The sequence below is a fragment of the Curcuma longa genome, chromosome 2 (genome assembly GCF_044706935.1).
Source record: "Curcuma longa cultivar G26 ecotype Majalengka, Jawa Barat chromosome 2, ITB_CL_G26_1.1, whole genome shotgun sequence".
Classification (NCBI taxonomy): domain Eukaryota; kingdom Viridiplantae; phylum Streptophyta; class Magnoliopsida; order Zingiberales; family Zingiberaceae; genus Curcuma; species Curcuma longa.
Window position 1 is genome coordinate 15509596 of NC_133862.1, and position 20462 is coordinate 15530057.

Sequence of the window (20462 nt, forward strand, 5' to 3'; positions counted from 1 at the left end):
ATGATTGAACAGAAACATTTAGGACACCTGTTATAGAACTCTTATAACCAGTAACTGTTTCTTATTCTATAACTCACACACCAAATCAAAACAAAGAGAATAGCTACCTTGTGCCTTTTGGTTATTATGTGTTGTATAGTTCAAAATGATGACCTTATGATGCAAAATATGTGCATGAATGACAAACCAAACAAGTGACACTATACAAACTAAACGAAAATGACTATAACTGGTGAAGTTCATGCAAGTACATCTATGTAGACAAACAGACAACAGCAGCTTTATCGTGGAAAATCTGCAACACTACAGTAAGGTATAGACATTGTAAAGACGCACCCAATATTTGGGCAGACTTAAGTACCTCCGATAAAAACAGGAAAAGTCTGTAACTTTTCGACAACAGAATGAATGCATGAAGCAAAAGAGCAACCATATAACCAGCAAAATATATACCTAAATTCCTGAAATTCATGAGATGACATGCAATGCGTTTAGGATACACCCGTACAGAAACTAGGATGGTTTGAAGGTATCAAGAAGAGCCCTTTTGCAGGATGGAATCTTTGAGTTGTTGTCATTGGCTGGAGTTGGCAAATCAATCAAACTAAGAAGGAAATGCCTCTCCTGGATAATGCAAGAAAGTGAATTGTTAGTCATGGAAACTATGTAAAATACTTATTCCATACATGGTGCCAGTAAAATGTTCAGAGAATCTCAATTTTTTGTAACTTCTGGAATAAAGATCTTACAATGTCAATAGTAATTGCAACATGCTATTCAATATCTTATAAAAAAAAAATCTCATCATGGCATAGGCACCAAAATATATAGCAAGTGATCTTGCAGAATATTGACATCGTGGACTACACGATGAATGGAGAAGTTTGCAGAACTACATTTGTGCAAAAGCTAAAAGAAAGGAAACATCTTGTTAGTTTATCCACATTATGATTTGTATTTGGTATCTCTATTAAAAGAGATCATAACTTACACTTGAAGTGAACACTGGAGTTGGAATTTCATTTGCAAAGGAGTGGGAAAATGGAATTGTCTGAAGAGGCGATGCAAATTCTGAGGTTGTAGCACCATCTTCATCTTTTGACAATCCAGAAAATGACAAATTTGACTTTGTAAGCAGGATAAGTAATTCATGAGAACTTAGTGTTCAGATTGAATGAGAGTTATTTTAATGTCTACCAGGATAAGAATGCATGTTGGAACATGCTGCATCAACATTAGGATGGTTGACTTCATTATCTTTGTGCAAGGAACAATCCATGAACTGAAGGTCGCTTCTACTTTGCCCAGCATTCACATTATGCATTGAACTAGTGCTGCACTCTGAACTTCCTTGAGAGTTCTCATGAGAACCAACTTGCCTGCCAAATGAACTAGCTATTATATTACAAGCATTATATCAAAAATTATATGATAAATGGTGCATAAACATGAGTTTTACTCTTTGACTACCTTAATGGCTGCTGCTCTTCTTTGCTGCTGTTATGTAAGTCATCTATCAAGCCCCTTAGTTCATCAAGCCTACAACTCATTCCAGAAAACATTTTTCTCAGTAACCCACTGTCTTCAGTTTGAATTAAGTAAGCTTGGAGTTCCTAATGGTTCAAAGATTCCAAAGATTTAGACACCAGAAATAGATGTTATGTTCACATTTCAGGCAAATTGACTATAAATAACAGTATTGCACTGCAGAATTTAGCACCTTCCATGCCTCATCAAGACTTTGGTTGTTATTTTCTGCATTAACCTTCTCGGAAAGGGAAGTGGGCAATTCAGCTTGTGGCAACAAAGCAGTTAGTTTTGGGTCATCTTTCCTGAGAAAAGTCGCTTGAATAACTTTATTGGAAGCTGTATAGACATTAAGAAAAGGTAAGGGCTTATGACAGCAGCAGAAGGCACCAATGAATCTTTCCACAAGGAAGAAGATAAATCAAATTAATAGTGGTTTACCAGCATATTGATAGCCTCTCATGTCACCCAATGACGGATTAGCAGTATGAAAGACTTGAACTGCTAATAGAGGTGATTTTTGCAGGTGTTGCGCTGGACCATTCTCCCCAAGAGATGTTTTATGTGCTTCACTTGTATTCTTGAGAGGAGAGATGTGATACCTATATTGCAAATAAAATAATAGTAAGAAAAAATAAATTATTTAAACTGTTTCTCGGTGGTTCAGTCTGCAGTCGATCCCATCTACCTCATCTGCTTATTTGATGTCGATGGCTCCCCCACTACTATGGCTACGGATGGTTCTCCAACAAGAACCCTCTTAGTGCTTGGATCCAAAGATGGAACTCTATTCTCTTTGGACGAAACCTCAATTGTTGACCTTTTCTTGCAGAGGGTGGAGAAGCGGTTCTTTACGGCATTATCTGTCCTGTTGTCAAGAAATAAAAATGAGATTCCTACAACTTGTCCTCCAACAACAGTAAATGGCATGTTAGTTAAAATTAGTTAAAGAAGTGAGATTGAAATACCTTCCTGGTACAACCTTTGCAATCTCCGTCCATCTGTTGCCAAACATCTTCTGTGCCTGCAGATTAACTTCACTTGGGGTGTCATGAACATATAGAATTATACAAAAGAAAGCTAGTGTTAAAGTTGAATAACGTTTTCTTTACAAACACGAATATTTTGTTCCTAAATACATTCTCCACTGTTTCTAGGACCAAACTATAGTTATTAATTTCCCATGTAGCAGAATGCAGAAAAAATGAATTAGTAGAAATTGAACAAAGATACATTATAATCATATCGTATAAACAGACAAGCTATCTCTTTGAAGCAATACCCATAAAGATCATTGCTGATTCAATTACTGACCTCACACAAGATCATGTCTTCTTCCGCTGACCATCCACCTTTTTTGCATTCTGAATTCAAATAGGTGTTCCATCTGCAATTTGAAGCCCACATTTGCTTAACAAGATTCTGATGTACATTTGTATTTCATATATTCATTTTCTATAAAATTTACTAAGTTGTTCACCTTCTCCGGCACTGTCTGCTACTCTTGTCCTTGAACAGAGCAGCGATACTCGTCCAGCTGCAGCCGATGCCAACCAAGGACAGGTCAGTACAAGAACTGTTCTATCAAACACGAACGAGATCTAAAAGAGCAAAATCAGTATCGCAGACTAACTTGTCGATCCCGTGAAGAGCAATGTGCTCCCGGAGTAAATCATCCTCCTACAAGAAATCAAGACCCAAACCGTCAAAATCTCGATTTTAAAACGGCATCTACATCTCAAACGACCAAGAAAGATGGGAATTCGGAACCTGAGGAGTCCAAGTCACGACATGTCGGTCCTTCTTCGCGGGGGCAGCCACCTCAGGAGCAACGGGAGTCGGGTCATTCTCCTTCGCCAACCCCTTCACCATGGGAACCGACCCAACTGCGGGGCTCTCACTGGACCGACGACGAGCTAGAAGAGAGGCGGATCTAGTGGCAGCGAAGGTTTTCGAAGCGAAGATAAGCGAGGAGAGGATAGACTAGGGTTCTGAAGCCCGCGAGTTTGGCCAAGTTTGAAAAAATAAAAAATAAAAAATAAAAAGAAAAGAAAGAAATCGGTGCGGTCACTGATCGGTGCGTTTAAGCGACGACATGGCATCCGTGAGAATAATGAATTTACATTATTTAAAATAGGCTAAAATTGAAATAGGTGGACACCCACCATGCAATTGCATCTCCTTAAATTTGATTTTTTTTTTAATAATTTCATATATTTAAACCATTTTCTATCGAATAAATTTAAAATATAACTTAATTTATTTTTAAATTTGAATTTGAATTCTTTTATTTATTCTTTTAAATATTTTATCATTTTTTATTAAATATTTAATTTATATCGATTAGTTTTAAAATGGACGATTTGAGTTTATATTTTACTTATTAAATAAAGAAAAATAATACGTACATGAAAAATATAGTATGGAACTCAACATGATACACTTAACTGCATGGATGTGGGTCCTACTGCATGAATGTAAGACCAATTGCATGGAGTGTGTCATGTTGAATTTCATGCTACATTTTTCATGTAGTGTATTATTGCTTTTAAATAAATTTAGAAATAAAAGGACTCACGTCTCAACTGGAATCCCATGCCTATGGGAAAAATGACGGAACAAAAAATAAAAGCAAAGTCGGGTGAGACGGAGACACACAGGGAGGGAGGGGTCAAAGGAGGAGGAACAATTGCATCGAGGAAGCACGGGATTTCCACCGTCAGATCTCATGACGGCGGAGGTCCCCTGGTGGTGGCTCTCAACTGTCTCGAGGACACCTCACTATATAAATTTGACTTTTCACAATGCATAATTAATTTATCTGTAGCGCACATCGTATGCTACATAATCCTAAGCTATTAAAACTTATAATACATCCGCAGTGCGCGCCTGCGCGCTGCATAAAATTACATCCACAGCGCGCGCTGCGGATAATTACATTCTTAAGGTACAATATACATATATACACAAATATAATACAAATATAAATAATTATAAAATCAAAATTCTAACATTTATAATTCAACACACAAATACCACATACAAATATCGTATAAAATTATAATATCACATTCACAATTATAAAATCAGAGCTCAAACAATTATAATATATATAAGAGATAACCATCAACATTTAGTTAGATAAAACAATCCAAACTAGTAACAAAAATTCATCTTTACTACAAAAATTATATGGTCAAATCATTAGAATCTATATCAGTCAGACAAAACTATAAACATTGATGCCCAAGCGACTGTGCTTCCTATTGCATTAATCAGACACCTCACTATATAAATTTGACTTTTCACAGCGCGTAATTAATCTATCCATAGCGCACATCGTATGTTGCATAACCCTAAGCTGTTGAAATTTATAATACATCCGCAGCGCGAGCCCACGCGCTGCGGATAATTACATTCGTGCAGGCGTGCGCTGCGGATAATTACATTCTTAAGGTACAATATACATATATAGACAAATATAATACAAATATAAATAATTATAAAATCAAAGCTCTAACATTTATAATCCAACACATAAATACCACATACAAATATATATAAAATTATAATATCACATTCACAATTATAAAAACAATTAATATATATCAGAGATAACCATCAACATTTAGTTAGATAAAACAATCCAAACGAGTAACAAAATTTCATCTTTACTATAAAAAGTATATGGTCAAATCATTAGCATCTATATCAGTTAGACAAAACTATAAACATTGATGTCCAAGCGACTGTGCTTCCTATTGCATCATCGAGAAAAAATATCTCTTTGTTTGGTTGAATTAGCTCCATCATCTTCTCCACAAAAACTCTATCAATCCAAACTTTCCAATAAGATCCACCAATAGGAACGTGATGTGTTTTTGCTTTTGGATTCGTGGATGCAATTCGACCTTCTACAACAGCTTCATTAATAGACCAATAAAGCAGCTTACATTTAGCATTAACACTGATATCTCTAACACTCACATCCTTTAGTTTTGACTATATAATAATAAAAAGTAATTAATGATCAAATAAATTTTTATAATAAAGTGTGTTATTAATAAACGAAAGTATAATATTATGTTAAGATAGTTACCTAAGCTGCAACATTGCTATCGCCACCAATATAATTTTCAATATTGTTACCAATGTCACCACTAGCAACCTAATTTTACAAACAAATTAGTTATTATTAGTCTAATACAAAATAAATAGGTATTCTATAGAGAAAACAAATTAGCTAGTACAGTAGAAAATATTAGTTATTGTGATTTTTTGAACAAATACAACTATAGATTTCCAAAGGAACATTAATAAGGAGAGAAAATCGAATCATGTACCACACAATTACATCATAACTCTCATTGTTGTGTGGTGGTGACAAACTGAGATTGTAGTTCTTCAATTGTTTAAATGAATTAGAAGCAATGAAATGATTTGATGAATTTCATAGAAATAGCTCTACAATATAATTCTGGACAAATAATATGGACTATATAACTCTACAATAGAAATAACCACATTACTAATCTGTTCTTTTTTATTTTGTAATTTTATAGTTTGAAAGAAAGACTTCATTTCTTGCATTTCTTATTGAAGATTATGCATATTATACTTTCAAGATGCTTAACAGTTACATTTTTTTTCCACAAAAGCTCCAACTTTTGTTGGTTTAACTCCAAAGCTCATTCCACACACTCTACCTCGAGATTCTCTGCCAAATATATGGTTAATTGTATCATCGACAATGTTAGTTGTGTTTAAAGATTCGGATGGACATTCTTCTATTTCTTTCTGTAAATAGTAATATACAAATATTGTAAAATAAAAAATTTTGATTACTAGTGCTAGCATAGGTATGAAAACTTGTAGATATAATAGACAGGGCGTCTGCTGTGTTTCGGCCACAATTCGTCGTATTCCGGCCCAATCCCGGCTGGAATCCGGTGCCGATGTGTGCGCCGTCGAGTTGCGCTTCCAACGAGCCCGGATCTGGTGGCCGGCGGTGACTGGACGGCGAAGAACGGCGGCGATGAACGGCGGGAGGTCGGGCGGTCGCGTACGGGAGTCGGGATTTTCCGTCGCGCGGGATATCAGTTCTCATATACCAAGTTCGATATCCTGCGCAACAGCCCGCTGCGCGCTCGTGCACGAAAGAGAATTTTGATGAAATGGTAAAGTTGCTTCTATATATAATTTAGTGGTCATGAATTTAAATGGTAGAAATAACCTCTTATAATGTAAGATGGCGGCGTATAATAAATTTCACATAGTTCAATTTTTTTTAAAAATACTGCATTGATGATAGTTTCTTACATCAAACTATCTTTTTAATATATGTTATCATATATTTTGTCATGCCACCCATGATCTTCTCTCTCTTTTTAAAATAAATTTATCCTTTTACCTTATTATGCATTTTCTCTCTAGGTAAAATAAAATTTCTTAAAGTTTATAAATATGCAAAAGCAAGTAAGTTTGACCTTGATAATGCAATGCAAGGAGTACGACAAAAATTTGGTTAAACTGAATAAACAGATCGAACCGAATCAAATTTTAATCCGGTTCGATTATTTCGGAAGTTCGATTATTTTTTTTAAAAAAATCGATTAATTCGGTTCGATTTCGGTTTTAAATTTTCTTATTCGGTTAAACCGAATAAACCGAATTAATTTGATTTAAAAAAATAATTTATAAATTTTAAGTAAATAAATATATAAATCTATAATTTATTAAGTTAAAATTTTTATAATATTTAAAAAAATTCGGTTAATTCGGTCGAAAACCGAATTAATCGATAAAATATCGGTTCGATTTGTTCGGTTTTTATTGGGAAATTTAATCGATTCGATTGGTTAAAAAAAATTAATTTATTCAATTTGATTCGATTCAATTTTAATCAAGTACTCACTCCCTAACAATACAAGCCAAATACAATAAGCATGTTCTTTTAAAAGAACGAAGTTTACAACATGAAAAGAAACAGTACATATCTGGCTATATTATAATTATAATTATAATATTATACAAAAGAAATTAATCATGTGACTAAGTCGCACCACGTAGTTTGTGCTCTGCACATGCCAAACACATGCATATATACTACATCAAACAAACAAAGTCAATGTGAAAATCCAATCAGAAAGAAAAAAAACAAACACTTGTAAAACAAGCATTCAATGTTTCACGTTGGGGCCTGCCCTGCTAGCTGTAAAGTGTGAGATAAAGTCGATCGAACGAACCAACCATAAAATAGAAGTTGAAAATTAACTTGACAAATGAATTAAAATAATTTATAACGATAGAGATAAAAATATGGTGCATCATTTGATGAATTTTGTTCAGAATCTGACATTATCCATCAAACAACGGCGCCTTACTACAAATCAGACATTCCTGATATTCATGTGGGAACAACCATAGAATCTCGGAATGCGATATTCTTTGAAAACGTATTCCCAAATAAGAAGGGAAACGTTCAAAGTGATAACAACGGAAGTTCAAATGGAAATGACGTTACTGAACTTAGTTGTTATAAAAGGACTATTGACGATCAAAGCGAAGAGCCACGTCGTAGCAAACGGGCTAGAGTTGAGAAATCGTTCGGGCCAGATTTCATGACTTTCACCCGATGCTCCAATGTGGAAAGAAGCTGTCAATAGTGAAATCGAGTCCATCATGAATAATCATACTTGGGAATTAGTAGACCTTCCTTCTGGTAATAAACCATTAGGTTGTAAGTGGATACTAAAACGCAAGTATAAAGCTGATGGATCGATTGACAAGTATAAGGCCAGACTTGTAGCCAAGGGGTACAAGCAAGAGGAAGGCCTTGATTACTTCGATACCTACTCACCGGTGACAAGGATTACGTCCATACGAGTGCTAATAGCCATTGCAGCACTGTATGACCTTGAAATACATCAAATGGATGTTAAGACTGCGTTCTTAAATGGTGAGTTGGAAGAAGAAATTTATATGGAGCAACCCGAGGGGTTCGTGGCTCCAGGAAATGAGAAAAAGGTGTGTCGACTTGTTAAGTCGTTGTACGGACTTAAGCAAGCGCCTAAACAATGGCACGAAAAATTTGACAAAGTAATGCTGTCAAACGAATTCAGAATAAATGAATGTGACAAATGCATTTATGTCAAAAACACACCTGAAGGATATGTAATCGTGTGTCTATACGTAGACGACATGCTAATAATGGGTAGTAATCATGATGTAATCATGACTACAAAGAAAATGTTGACCAAGAATTTTGATATGAAAGATATGGGTCAAGCTGATGTTATATTGGGAATTAAAATTCTCAGGACATCTGATGGGATAGTTTTGACACAATCCCATTATGTAGAGTCAGTATTGAAAAGGTTCAATGCGTACGATCTCTCTACAGTGAAAACACCTATGGATCTAAGTCAACACTTAGCGAAAAACCATGGTGAGACCATATCGCAGTTGGAATATTCTCGGATAATAGGCAGTTTGATGTATCTCACAAACTGCACACGTCCGGATATTGCCTGTGCGGTCAACAAGCTGAGTCGTTTTACGAGTAATCCAAACGACACCCATTGGAAAGCATTGATGCGAGTTCTTAGATATTTGAAATATACTATGAACTATGGATTACATTATGGAAAATATCCCGCTGTGTTGGAGGGATATTGTGATGCTAATTGGATATCAGATACAAAAGACTCCAAATCCACTAGTGGATATGTATTCACGATCGGTGGGGGAGCGGTATCTTGGAAATCCACTAAGCAGACGTGCATTGCTCGGTCAACTATGGAATCCGAGTTTATAGCACTAGACAAAGCAGCTGAGGAAGCTGAATGGCTGCGAAATTTCTTGGAAGATATTCCGAGCTGGACGAAACCTGTGCCTGCCGTACTGATCCACTGTGATAGTCAATCGGCGATTGGAAGGGCACAGAGTAGTATGTATAATGGTAAGTCACGACATATACGTCGTAGACATAATACCATTAGGCAGTTGATCTCGAATGGAGTGATTGCAATCGACTATGTTAAGTCCAAAGATAATTTGGCAGATCCTCTTACGAAGGGGTTGAGTCGAGATCAAGTATACTGCTCATCAAGAGGAATGAGATTAAAAATCTACAACTGAAAATGACTGTAGCGGTAACCCAACCTTGTTGACTGGAGATCCCAAGATCTTGGTTCAATGGGACAACGAAGTTACAGAAGTTGTGTTACAGCACATGAGATATTTTATCTCTATCCCAATCCTAGGATGAATTTGTGCTGTCCTACCACATGTAGTGAGGTTAAGCTTATGCTTTTAATGACTTCTATACCTTATAAGGTGGAGTATGGTAGGATACTCTTGATAGAAGTGTCACCTATGTGAGTGTGAAGACAGGCCGCTTCAATGAAACACTCATGAATCCAAGATGGTGTCCATGGCCGAAACGGAACCAACCATGAGAACCTAAAGTAGGTGAGATAGGTCTCTGTGTGGGTGTTATTGTCTTAGTATACACCAACAGCTGAGCAGTTCAAGACATCACGTTCACTGCGCAGCCTAGTATACTCGATAGCATTCCACTACGGAAGGTTCAAAGCCACAAGCTACCTCTCCCGATGCAGTGACTTATCGATTGGACTCTTGTAAAGTGTCAGCATGCATACACGCATTGCATTAATTTCCATTCATGTGGGGGATTGTTGGATATTGGGGCCTTAATGGACCAATACGATTTTGTGGAAAAATCAGAATGCCATCAATTGATGAAAGTCGTAATTGACTTCAAAATCGAAATCTACGTTTCGCGTAGATAGATTTAGACTATTAATTTGCTCAAAACCGATTAAGGGTGAATGAGAAATTAATTGTTTAAAGTCGGCCCAAATAACATTAATTATTAATTAATGTTATATATAAGGAAATACATGGGAGAATAGTCCCACATCGAAAATTTTTGATGTGTTTTCTTTCCTTATTAATGATGCTGTGTTAATGGAGTTAACACAAAAAGACCAGGTGCTCTCTTCTCAGGGGCGAGCAGGTGCTCGCACCTGTGAGCCCGCCACCCGCCACGCGCGCACGTGCGCAATGGGCGCTTTGTAGGCGCACTTTGCACTTCGCACGTCGCGTCGTCGCGAGGAGCATTGAGGAGCTTAAATTTATGCTCCAGATGACATTGCAGTGCCTACGTGGCACTCGGGTGACGTGTCAGGCTCGTATCTGACGTGGCAATGCCTATGTGGCATCCACGTGGGCAAGAAGAGATGACTGGACTGTTGATTGGGCGAACGGATGGCAACCGTTGATCAAAGAGGTGTGATGGATCGCTTGTGATGCGATCTGGAGCGTTGGATCGCGAAGAGTCACGATCTGACCGCTTGGGATGAGACTTGATCTGAAGCGTCAGATCGAATGGATCATTAGATCCAGATCCGACGGCTGATGACAAGAGGCGAGATCTGAGGGTCACAACCCTTCAGATCTGATGGATGAGATTAAAGAGGGCTATATGAAGGGTTACAACCCTCCAGATCGGACGGCCCAGATTGATCCGTCCAAGGGTCACATCTCACCCAAAGGGCATTCAACCTCTTCATTTGGTATAAATAGATCCCTCCAGATTGGAAATTTCATCGATCAATTCATCGATTCTTCTCTTCCTTGTGCATTCATCCCATCTAGTGCATTCGGAGTCCAAAAAGCCTACGAGAAAGTTCGTCGGTCTCGGAATTTGGAGTGCTACTATTCCGAGACGTTCGTCGTTGTATCTTGGGAACGAATTGCTGCTATCCGTTAGCACCGTAGCGGAGCAATATCGTTTACGGAGATAGTGTTGAACACTAGCCTCGACGATCCGTATCAGTTTGCGTACTCCCGGAGCTACCGGAAACAACATGCTATATAATTTTGCTATATAATTTAGTAGTCATAAGTTTAAGTCGTATAAATAACTCTACTAAGATAAAATTATATATAATAAATTTCATATAGTTCAATCTTTTTTAGAATATTGCATTGACGATACATTTTTACATCAAACTGCCTTTTTAATATATGTTATCATATATTTTATCATGCCAACCGTGATCTTCTCTTACTTTTTAAAATAAATAAATAAATATATCCTTTTAATTACCTTATTATGCATTTTCTCTCTAGGTAAAATAAAATTTCTTAAAGTTTATAAATGTGCAAAAGCAAGTAAGTTTGACCTTGATAATGCAATGCAACTACAATAAACATGTTCTTTAAAAAGAATGAAGTTTACAACATGAAAAGAAACAGTACATATCTGGCTATATTATAATTATAATAATAATATTATACAAAAGAAATTAATCATGTGACTCTAAGTCGCACCACGTAGTTTGTGCTCTGCACATGCCAAACACATGCATATATACTAGATCAAACAAACAAAGTCAATGTGAAAATCCAATCAGAAAGAAAAAAAACAAACACTTGTAAAACAAGCATTGAATGTTTCACGTTGGGGCCTGCCCTGCTAGCTGTAAAGTGTGAGATAAAGTGGAACGAACGAACGAACGAACGATATATATACAATGTAATGTTTTTTAATTTGTAACTAACTATATATATATATATATATATATGGAAATCTATCAAGTCAAGAAATGTCACATATCATGCATGCATACCAAACTCCTGTCTGTCCTTGCATGTGTACCCTTTCTTGGCCATGCAAAGACTTGGTCCTTGTGCTCCCACATGAGCCTGAGCCACAGCACTCCACTCTTGGCCAAAAGCCTACTTCATGTAATCCATCCACTCATGATCACTGGATCGCTCTCAACAGCCTTCGCTATCACCACCGGGCACCCCTTCAGTTTCTTGCTCGTCATTTCAAACCTTATCTTGGCTATCATCTGTCAACTTCTTCTTTTTCAGACTCACTTGTTTGGACTCTATACGGGTCTGCATTGCTTCTAAATTATGAAGTGAAAGTAAATTTTATTATGAATAGAGAATTAAGCGTACATTTGTGGGTAAATTTGATGTTCGATACGATAAAAATTATTTATATTCATTCGATATATATAGGGCAATTAAATGAATAAGGTTGAATCACTAATTAAATTTAATAATAAAGGTTGAATACTATTTGTAGACCTAAGATTGAGTTGTTACGAGTTACACCCGATAACCATTTGTAAATCTTTAAATGGGGGTTCAATTTGATAATTTATAAGTCATGTGGTTCAATCCGAGTCAAAAATTATAACCTCCCAAAGCTCGGATCCCTTTATATCACAAAGTCTTCTAGGTTCAGGACGCTGCCACCGTGTTACGGTCGTGTTGGTAAGCACGACCAAATCGTGTTAGCTGCTAGATGTTTGTTGTTAACTAAACACGACCGCGTTTAGGAAACACGGTCAAGCCATGTTCGACTTTGGACTTCTCTTCATTAGGTATGTGTAAGAGATACATGTTAAATCTGATGGAATCCACATATATTTTCACAACGATATGATATTATTCACTTTGGGCTCAAGTTCTAATAATTTTATTTTTGAACTTGTTCTAAAAGTCTGATACTAATGGAGATATCTTCTATCTTATAAATTCATAATCTTTTCTATATACTTTTAATATGGAACTTTGATTATATTATAATAATACGGTCATGTCAAAAGATAGACTAATCCGCATTTGATGTTGAAAATCTTAATTGATGCTCCGTTATTGCATCAGCTATCCAATTGTGACTCTTGGAAGGGTGCAAGGAACTGTGTTCCCTTGAGCTGTATCTTTGACTCTATTCCTCCCTGGAATTTTGAAAGCTGCACGATCAATGGTCTTGCCCTTGTAATTGAACATTTTACAGTTGGCCATCTGTTTAATTCTGAAAACAAAAAAAAAAAAAAAATCTGGCAAGGGTTGAAATCTTACCGGCACGAAAGATATTTTATTTCCTTACGAACTCTTACAAGATTCAGCTGTGGAAGTGACATTTTCGTACCTACATTAATGACTTAAAACTCCAAACTCAAGTCTGCAAAACAGTGTACATAATGTAGCAATTTTCACAATTCGCCATGAACGAACGAAGACTAATGGAAGCTGTGGTGGTCTGGCCATGGCCAGAACACAGATTGATCATCTCCCATGTTACCCAGCAAGCTGCTGAAGCTTGTTTCTGGGGAATCATTCTCAAGCTTGGGGCGCTGGAACTCTGGCTTGCACGAGCTGTGCAGGAGCTGGTCCATCTGATCACCTTGCTCGAGTGATTGTAAGGAAGGCAAAATTAGGTGAGAAGGCAGTCGTCGGTTTGCTGTTCTTGAGATCTCCAAGTTAATCTCTGAGCTGTTCTCACTTCTGTTGCTGCAAGAACCTTCAGTTTCCTTGTTGAGATTGATGATGAGATCAGGTGTTTCTCTGCCTCTGAGGGCCAAGATCTGCAAACTTAACTTGTTTATCAAAATCATAGAAAAAAAATGTAAGCAATATATTAAAACTCGAATATACCTCAGCTTGGAGCTTCTTGTTTCGGTTAAGGAGGGAGTCATTTTCCGTCCTCACGGCCTCAAACTGCCTCTTGAGCACATCGTAATCCTTCTCCAATTGCTTGGTCTTCGACCTCGCCCTCCGGTTTTGGAACCAAATGGCTACTTGCCTCGGCCGCAGGCCGAGGGCCTTGGCCAGCTGCACCTTCCTCTCAGGCTCAAGCTTGTTCCCCAGCTCAAAGCTCCTCTCTAACGTCCTCACCTGCTCTATCTTCAGCCTTTTCTTCTTCTCTCCGACCGCCGACCCGTCGTCAGACAATTCATCCTCATTCATCATCTCATCAAAGGACACACACCTCTGCCCCGGCATTGGACTTATCCCTGCAATGTCAGAAACAAATTCAAGAACCTTTCAAACTATAAAAAATAAAAAAATTGTGTTCTGAAATTAGAGATGACCTTGAAGATTGGGTGGAAGGAGGGAATTGGAAGAGGGGAAGAGGTGGCAGTCTTCCTCACACGGAGACTGCATTTGGAACAAAAAGTTTGAGGGGAAGGAGGAAGAGGAGGAGGCCATTCCATTGCAAGCCATCTGAGACAAACAAAGAAAGGATCTGCTGCACTTCAGTTATAACTAAGCAGCAGCAAGGGGACTGCAGAAGAGTCACTGGTGGTGCAGAAATAATCTGGCATTTGCTCGTTTAATTTTCAGCGTGACGTAGAGAACATGATCGATTTAGCTTTTCAGAATAACTAATCATTTGTGTGCATTAAAATAACTTGTCTTTTGTGTTTTAATTTCCAGAGGCTACTTATAGCTGAAAACTACTACTCATTGTCCAATCGCTACTACACTAAATACATTAGGAGGAAGGTAATGGAAGAAAGAAAACCCCAGAACATTTAAAATTAAGAATGTTCAAAGTGCACTTAACTTTTATTTTTCTCAAAAGATACGCCAACAATTGATTTTTCTTTTCTTTATCTAACATTTCCTTTTATTTATATATACTATATATTTTTCCTTTTTTCCTATTAAATTAAATTTTAATTTTAATTTTAATAGATAATTCACTAAATTTATTTAATTTTAATTTTAGAATTTTAATAAAAAATTAAAAATATATAAAGAAGATTAATGAAATATTAAAAATATTTTTTCTATTTTTAGTATTTAATTATAAAGAATAAAAATTAAATTAAATTAATAATGAGAATTAATTTTATTAATAAAATAATAAATTAAAAAAAAATTAGTATTGATTTTTAAAAATTAATATCACAGCTTAATATCAATAACGTTGTGATGTTGATATTTAAATTTAATACTGCTATAGTACTGATTTTTAACTTATCATTTGTGCTTTCATTTCCTATTCATAACTGAAAACTACTATTCATTGTCCAATCGCTACTGCACTAAATACAGGAGGAAGTTAATGGAAGAAAGAAAACTCTACAAATTTCCAGAAGGTGTATTTAAAATTTAAGAATAGTCCAAAGGTACATCTAATTTTTGTTTTTCTCAAAGGAATTTCCATTTTACTCCTCTACCAACACTTTTTTTTTCTTTTTTACTCTCGATCTCTTTTACCAATAATATTTCCTCACTTATTTATATATAATATCTTTGCTCTTTTCTCTATCCTCTTAAATTAAATTAAAATTTAATTTTAATTTAAAATTTAAAATTTAAATAAAAATTAATAAAATATAAAAGAAGATTAATAAAATATTATAAATATTTTATTTCTATTTTTAACATCTTATTTTTTAGTTTCTAATTATAAAAAATTAAATTAAATTAATAACAAAAAAATATTAATAAAAATAATAAATAAAATAAATAAATAAATCATGTTTTTAAAAATCAACACAACTTAAAAATCAAAGACCAAGAGGGTTGTGGTGCTAATTTTTTAAAAATAGATGTTAGAATCTAAAACAACATGAGGCATCTAATAGCAAAGTAAATGCAGCGGAAGAAAGATCGAGTTTTACCTCCTGCCATCGAGTTCGTAGACGATTACAAGGCTGCGAGAAAATCTGATGCTTCTGGCCCTTTGCTCCACAAGCTTAGATGGTGTAATTTCTCTTCGAAGAAGAAGATGGAGTAGAGCAACCAGGGACCAGATTTGTACAATAAAATTTCTCCCAAAAACTCTAACCATCGTTAAGTTTTTGGAGAGGATATATATAGAGGACATGGAGTCATGGGGGTGGCAGTTCCAAAACATGGACCACAACATGGAGTCGTGGTTGCTCCATGGCCAATAGAGCCAAAATAACCAACATTCTCCCACTTGGTCTATGTATATCCACCATATGACGACAATAACATATGGATCATGGCGACAGTTCCTCTAAATATGAGTATTATCTTCCATGTATCACAATATGTTACACTTCTCAATGTCAACTCCAAACAATTAAAATAAACCATATGTTTATTTGTGGTCCAAACATAATGATATTTCTCAAAACAATAAGTATATATACAATTCAAAAGGAGAAATATCTAAACTGAATAAGAGTTTCATTAAAGAAATATTACATTATGGAACCAAGTCCCATTCGCGCTACATGATCCTTGAAACCCTTTGGTGGCATGCCCTTAGTCAGAGGATCCGCGATCATCAATTCAGTGCTAATGTGTTCAATAACCACTTTCTTTTCTTTAACACGCTCTCTTATGGCTAAGTACTTGATGTCGATATGTTTACTACGACTACCACTTCTATGGTTCTTAGCCATAAATACAGCAGCTGAATTATCACAATACAATGTCAGAGGCTTTGAAATAGAGTCCACAACTCTAAGCCCAGATATGAAACTCTTCAACCATACACCATGCGAGGTTGCTTCAAAACAAGAGACGAACTCAGCCTCCATAGTGGAAGTAGCAGTCAAGGTCTGCTTGGCACTTTTCCATGACACAGCCCCATCGGCTAACATAAACACGTAACCAGATGTTGATTTACGTGAATCAATACAGCCAGCAAAGTCCGCATCACTGTACCCAATGACTTCCAACTTCTCAGTCCGTCTATACATGAGCATGTAATCCTTGGTTCCTTGAAGGTATCTCATAACCTTCTTTGCAGCCCGCCAGTGGTCAACACCTGGATTACTCTGATATCTCCCAAGCATTCCAACAACAAATGCAATGTCAGGCCTAGTACAGACCTGAGCATACATAAGGCTTCCAACAGCTGAAGCATATGGAATGGTTTTCATTTGTTCTTGTTCGAGCTCATTTTTAGGACATTGATTCAAATTGAATCTATCACCTTTCACAATGGGTGCTACACTTGGTGAACAATCCTTCATTCGAAACCTCTCTAGAACTTTGTTGATATAGGTCTCTTGAGACAAACCTAAAATGCCTCTAGATCTATCTCTATGGATCTTTATGCCAATGACATAAGATGCATTACCCATATCCTTCATATCAAAGCTCTTTGAGAGAAATTGTTTCACCTCATATAGCAAACCCTTATCATTAGTTGCCAGCAAAATATCATCCACATATAGCACAAGAAAGCAAATCTTGCTCCCACTGACCTTCTGGTATATACAAACATCCATGATATTTTCTTCAAAACCAAATGAAGTAATAACATCATGAAATTTCAAATACCATTGACGAGAGGCTTGTTTTAACCCATATATGGACTTATTCAGCTTACAAACTAAATTCTCACCATTACTAGAGGAAAATCCTTCTGGTTGTTTCATGTAAACCTCTTCCTCTAGATCACCATTAAGAAATGCTGTTTTCACATCCATTTGATGTAGCTCCAAATCAAAATGAGCTACCAATGCCATGATTATACGGAATGAGTCTTTCTTAGATACAGGAGAAAAGGTATCCGTATAGTCTATCCCTTCCCTCTGAGTAAACCCTTTGGCAACAAGTCTAGCCTTATGTCTCTCAATGTTGCCTTTTGAGTCTTTCTTAGTTTTAAAAACCCATTTACAACCAATGGCTTTTACACCATTAGGCAACTTGACAAGATCCCAGACTTTGTTAGATGCCATAGAATCCATTTCTTCTGATTTGAAATTTTCAGAATACTATGATGTTGATTTTCGAAGACCAACACCACAGTGGTGTCGATCTTCGAAAACCACCACAATGTGGGAGAAAACCAATATTATGTTGTTGGTTTTTGAACACCAACATCACTATAATATTGGTCTTCAGAAATTAATGCCACAATGATATTATATTTAAATTGAAAATCAACAGCAAAGTGATTTATTATTTTATTATTTTTTATTAATAAAATCAACTCTTGTTATTAATTTTAATTTTAATTTTTATTATTTTATAATTTTATAATTAGATATTAAAAATAGAAGATATTAAAAAATAAAAAATTAATATTTTATTAACTTTCTTTTACATTTTAAAATTTTTTTATTAAAATTTTAAATTAAAATTAAAATAAATAAATTTAAAGAATTATGTATTAAAGAAGAAAATCTGATTCCAAGGGAAACAATTCAAGATATTGTGGATCTTCTTGCTTGTTTTTTTTCCTCGCAACTCTTAGTCCAATGCTAAATGATTTGGCTGTTAGGTGAAACCAATAATTCTATTCGTATCAACTCACAGGGTCAACATCTTATTCTTTACATTATGATGCCGTGTAATCATCTAATGCATGCATGGACTGATTCGTACCGCAAGTTATTAATTCTTTAATATATTTATTATACCCTTTTATTTTTTAATTTTAATTGACTGAAACCATATATATTTTGTTTCATAAATGCTGTAAAATTTTCTAAATTTCACGATAGATTTGTCGAATAAAAAAAATGATAAATCACAGTCAGTCTCGTGGACTCAATCCCTGGATGGTCGGTCCGGTCCCATGGAAGTTTCCCACCGACCACCAGGGTAAATCGGTAGATTTGTCCAATAGAACCAGGTTAATGGGTGCATGTTTTTAAAAAAAATTATCCTAGATTATCTAGGAAGTTATTCGGTATCATAATTTATCTCTTTTTTATAAGACCTTGAGACAGACAATAGAGGGGACACTTGTGATAAGCATTATCATCCTTACGAATCTCTTATGCATCATTCTCATTAAGCCTTTACTCACCTCTTTTAGGGTGGCACATGACATATGGTTCGTGGCTACTTAAACGGATGTGATTGAAGAAAAACTAGATTCAGTTTTAAAATTCCTCAATCTTTCTTTCTACTCCCTTTCTTCCTCCCCATGCCGGTTCCGTTCACTCACGTTTCCTTTAAATATCTCTCTCTTTCTTTTTCCTCCCTCCCTCTTTCCTACCGAATTCAAATTCTACATCCTTCTCAAATCTTTCCCTATGGTTGCGGCGTTTTAAATATTATGAATTCAAAATTAATTTTTTAAAAAAAATTATTAAATATATTTGAATTCAACTCATATTTAATAATTTAAAATATAAATCAAATATTTTTTCAACTGACTCAAAAAGCTCACAACACACAGCGTAGGTTAGTGTCATGCATGACACAATGTGTGATCAGGGCGTGCCTGAACTGACCTGTGGGCCGAACCACTCTGCTTGGTCCAATTCCGCAAACCAAACCTAAGCCGGTTCAAATTGGACCTGAGGCAGACCGAACTGTGGGCAGCCCAATGTAACTGCCACCTCTAACAATTTCTATAATATTTCTATAAAAACAAATTGGAAGCATTAGTTTTACCATCAGCGTGAATTAATAACCTATAGAACACTAATAAAAAAAATATAAGCCTAGGAGTTATGGTACAATAGCCAAATACATCCACAATTAAATATTTACGGATTGATTTTTAATTATGATATATTATAGATTAATTTTTTAAAAAAATAATCTTAAAATACTGGCTACAGAGGAATACGTAATTCATACTTCTTAATTTATCTCCGTAAAATTTTTTTATAGATCAGATCCATTAATATATTGGAAATACTCAATATCTAGATTAAAAAAAGCTCATAAAAAAATAAATTTCAAATTATTTGAAAAGGTAAAAAAAATATAAATTATCTGAAGAGCATTTTTATCTTTATACATATCACGATTCAAATCCTATAAGTACTAAATTATAAAACTTATCATTGACCAATTCAAGTACAGAACAATACGATTTAATAAATAACACATGAAGAAAAAGTCCCATCGAATAACTCGATCAGATATATGCCATATTAATCACAAAAAGCCCCTGAATAATGAATTTTAACAATCTTTTGTACAATTAATTGATTATATTTAGATATGAAAAATTGATGCGGGATAGGATTGAATATTCAATTAAAATCGGGATAAATATGAATCAAATTAATTGAAATTGAATTGAATTAAATTAAATTAAAATTTTTTGAACTAATCGAGCGGGCTAAATTTTTAAATAAAAATTAAATAAATTGAATCGATAAAATATTGATTAATTCGATTGAAAATTAAATTAATCAAAATAA

At 35.3% G+C, this 20462-nt stretch overlaps 2 protein-coding genes and 1 pseudogene across 2 annotated transcripts; 1 reads left to right on the forward strand and 2 right to left on the reverse strand.

Moving 5' to 3' along the window:
• Positions 1-47, forward strand: part of LOC141821708 (protein FAR-RED IMPAIRED RESPONSE 1-like) — a 906-nt pseudogene extending 859 nt beyond the window's left edge.
• Positions 48-52: 5 nt separating this feature from the next.
• On the reverse strand, positions 53-3399 carry LOC141822388 (transcription factor MYB124-like). Its single transcript, XM_074709837.1, has 12 exons — positions 3298-3399; positions 3161-3207; positions 3008-3064; positions 2842-2914; positions 2496-2551; positions 2216-2395; positions 1996-2129; positions 1721-1866; positions 1471-1613; positions 1198-1379; positions 992-1128; positions 53-624 (listed from the first exon to the last, which is right to left on the reverse strand). The coding sequence occupies exons 1-12, from the start codon at positions 3397-3399 to the stop codon at positions 514-516; spliced, it is 1368 nt and encodes a 455-aa protein (XP_074565938.1). The 3' UTR covers positions 53-513.
• A 10026-nt stretch (positions 3400-13425) lies between these two features.
• LOC141821419 (homeobox-leucine zipper protein HOX21-like) lies at positions 13426-14631 on the reverse strand. Its single transcript, XM_074708852.1, has 3 exons — positions 14451-14631; positions 14014-14372; positions 13426-13943 (listed from the first exon to the last, which is right to left on the reverse strand). Exons 1-3 carry the CDS (start codon positions 14581-14583, stop codon positions 13599-13601), a joined length of 837 nt encoding a protein of 278 aa, XP_074564953.1. The 5' UTR covers positions 14584-14631; the 3' UTR covers positions 13426-13598.
• Positions 14632-20462: the final 5831 nt, after the last annotated feature.

Bases quoted from the DNA above. Each gene is read 5' to 3' on its own strand.
- LOC141822388 (XM_074709837.1), bottom strand. From the start codon at position 3,399: ATGGTGAAGGGGTTGGCGAAGGAGAATGACCCGACTCCCGTTGCTCCT. The intron at 2,396-2,495 runs GTATTTCAATCT...TCTTGACAACAG, and splicing joins GCAAAGGTTGTACCAGGAAG to GACAGATAATGCCGTAAAGA. The intron at 1,380-1,470 runs GTAGTCAAAGAG...TTCATTTGGCAG, and splicing joins GAAGAGCAGCAGCCATTAAG to GCAAGTTGGTTCTCATGAGA.
- LOC141821419 (XM_074708852.1), bottom strand. From the start codon at position 14,583: ATGGCTTGCAATGGAATGGCCTCCTCCTCTTCCTCCTTCCCCTCAAAC. The intron at 14,373-14,450 runs GTCATCTCTAAT...CTGACATTGCAG, and splicing joins CCTTCCACCCAATCTTCAAG to GGATAAGTCCAATGCCGGGG. The intron at 13,944-14,013 runs GTATATTCGAGT...TTAAGTTTGCAG, and splicing joins ACAAGAAGCTCCAAGCTGAG to ATCTTGGCCCTCAGAGGCAG.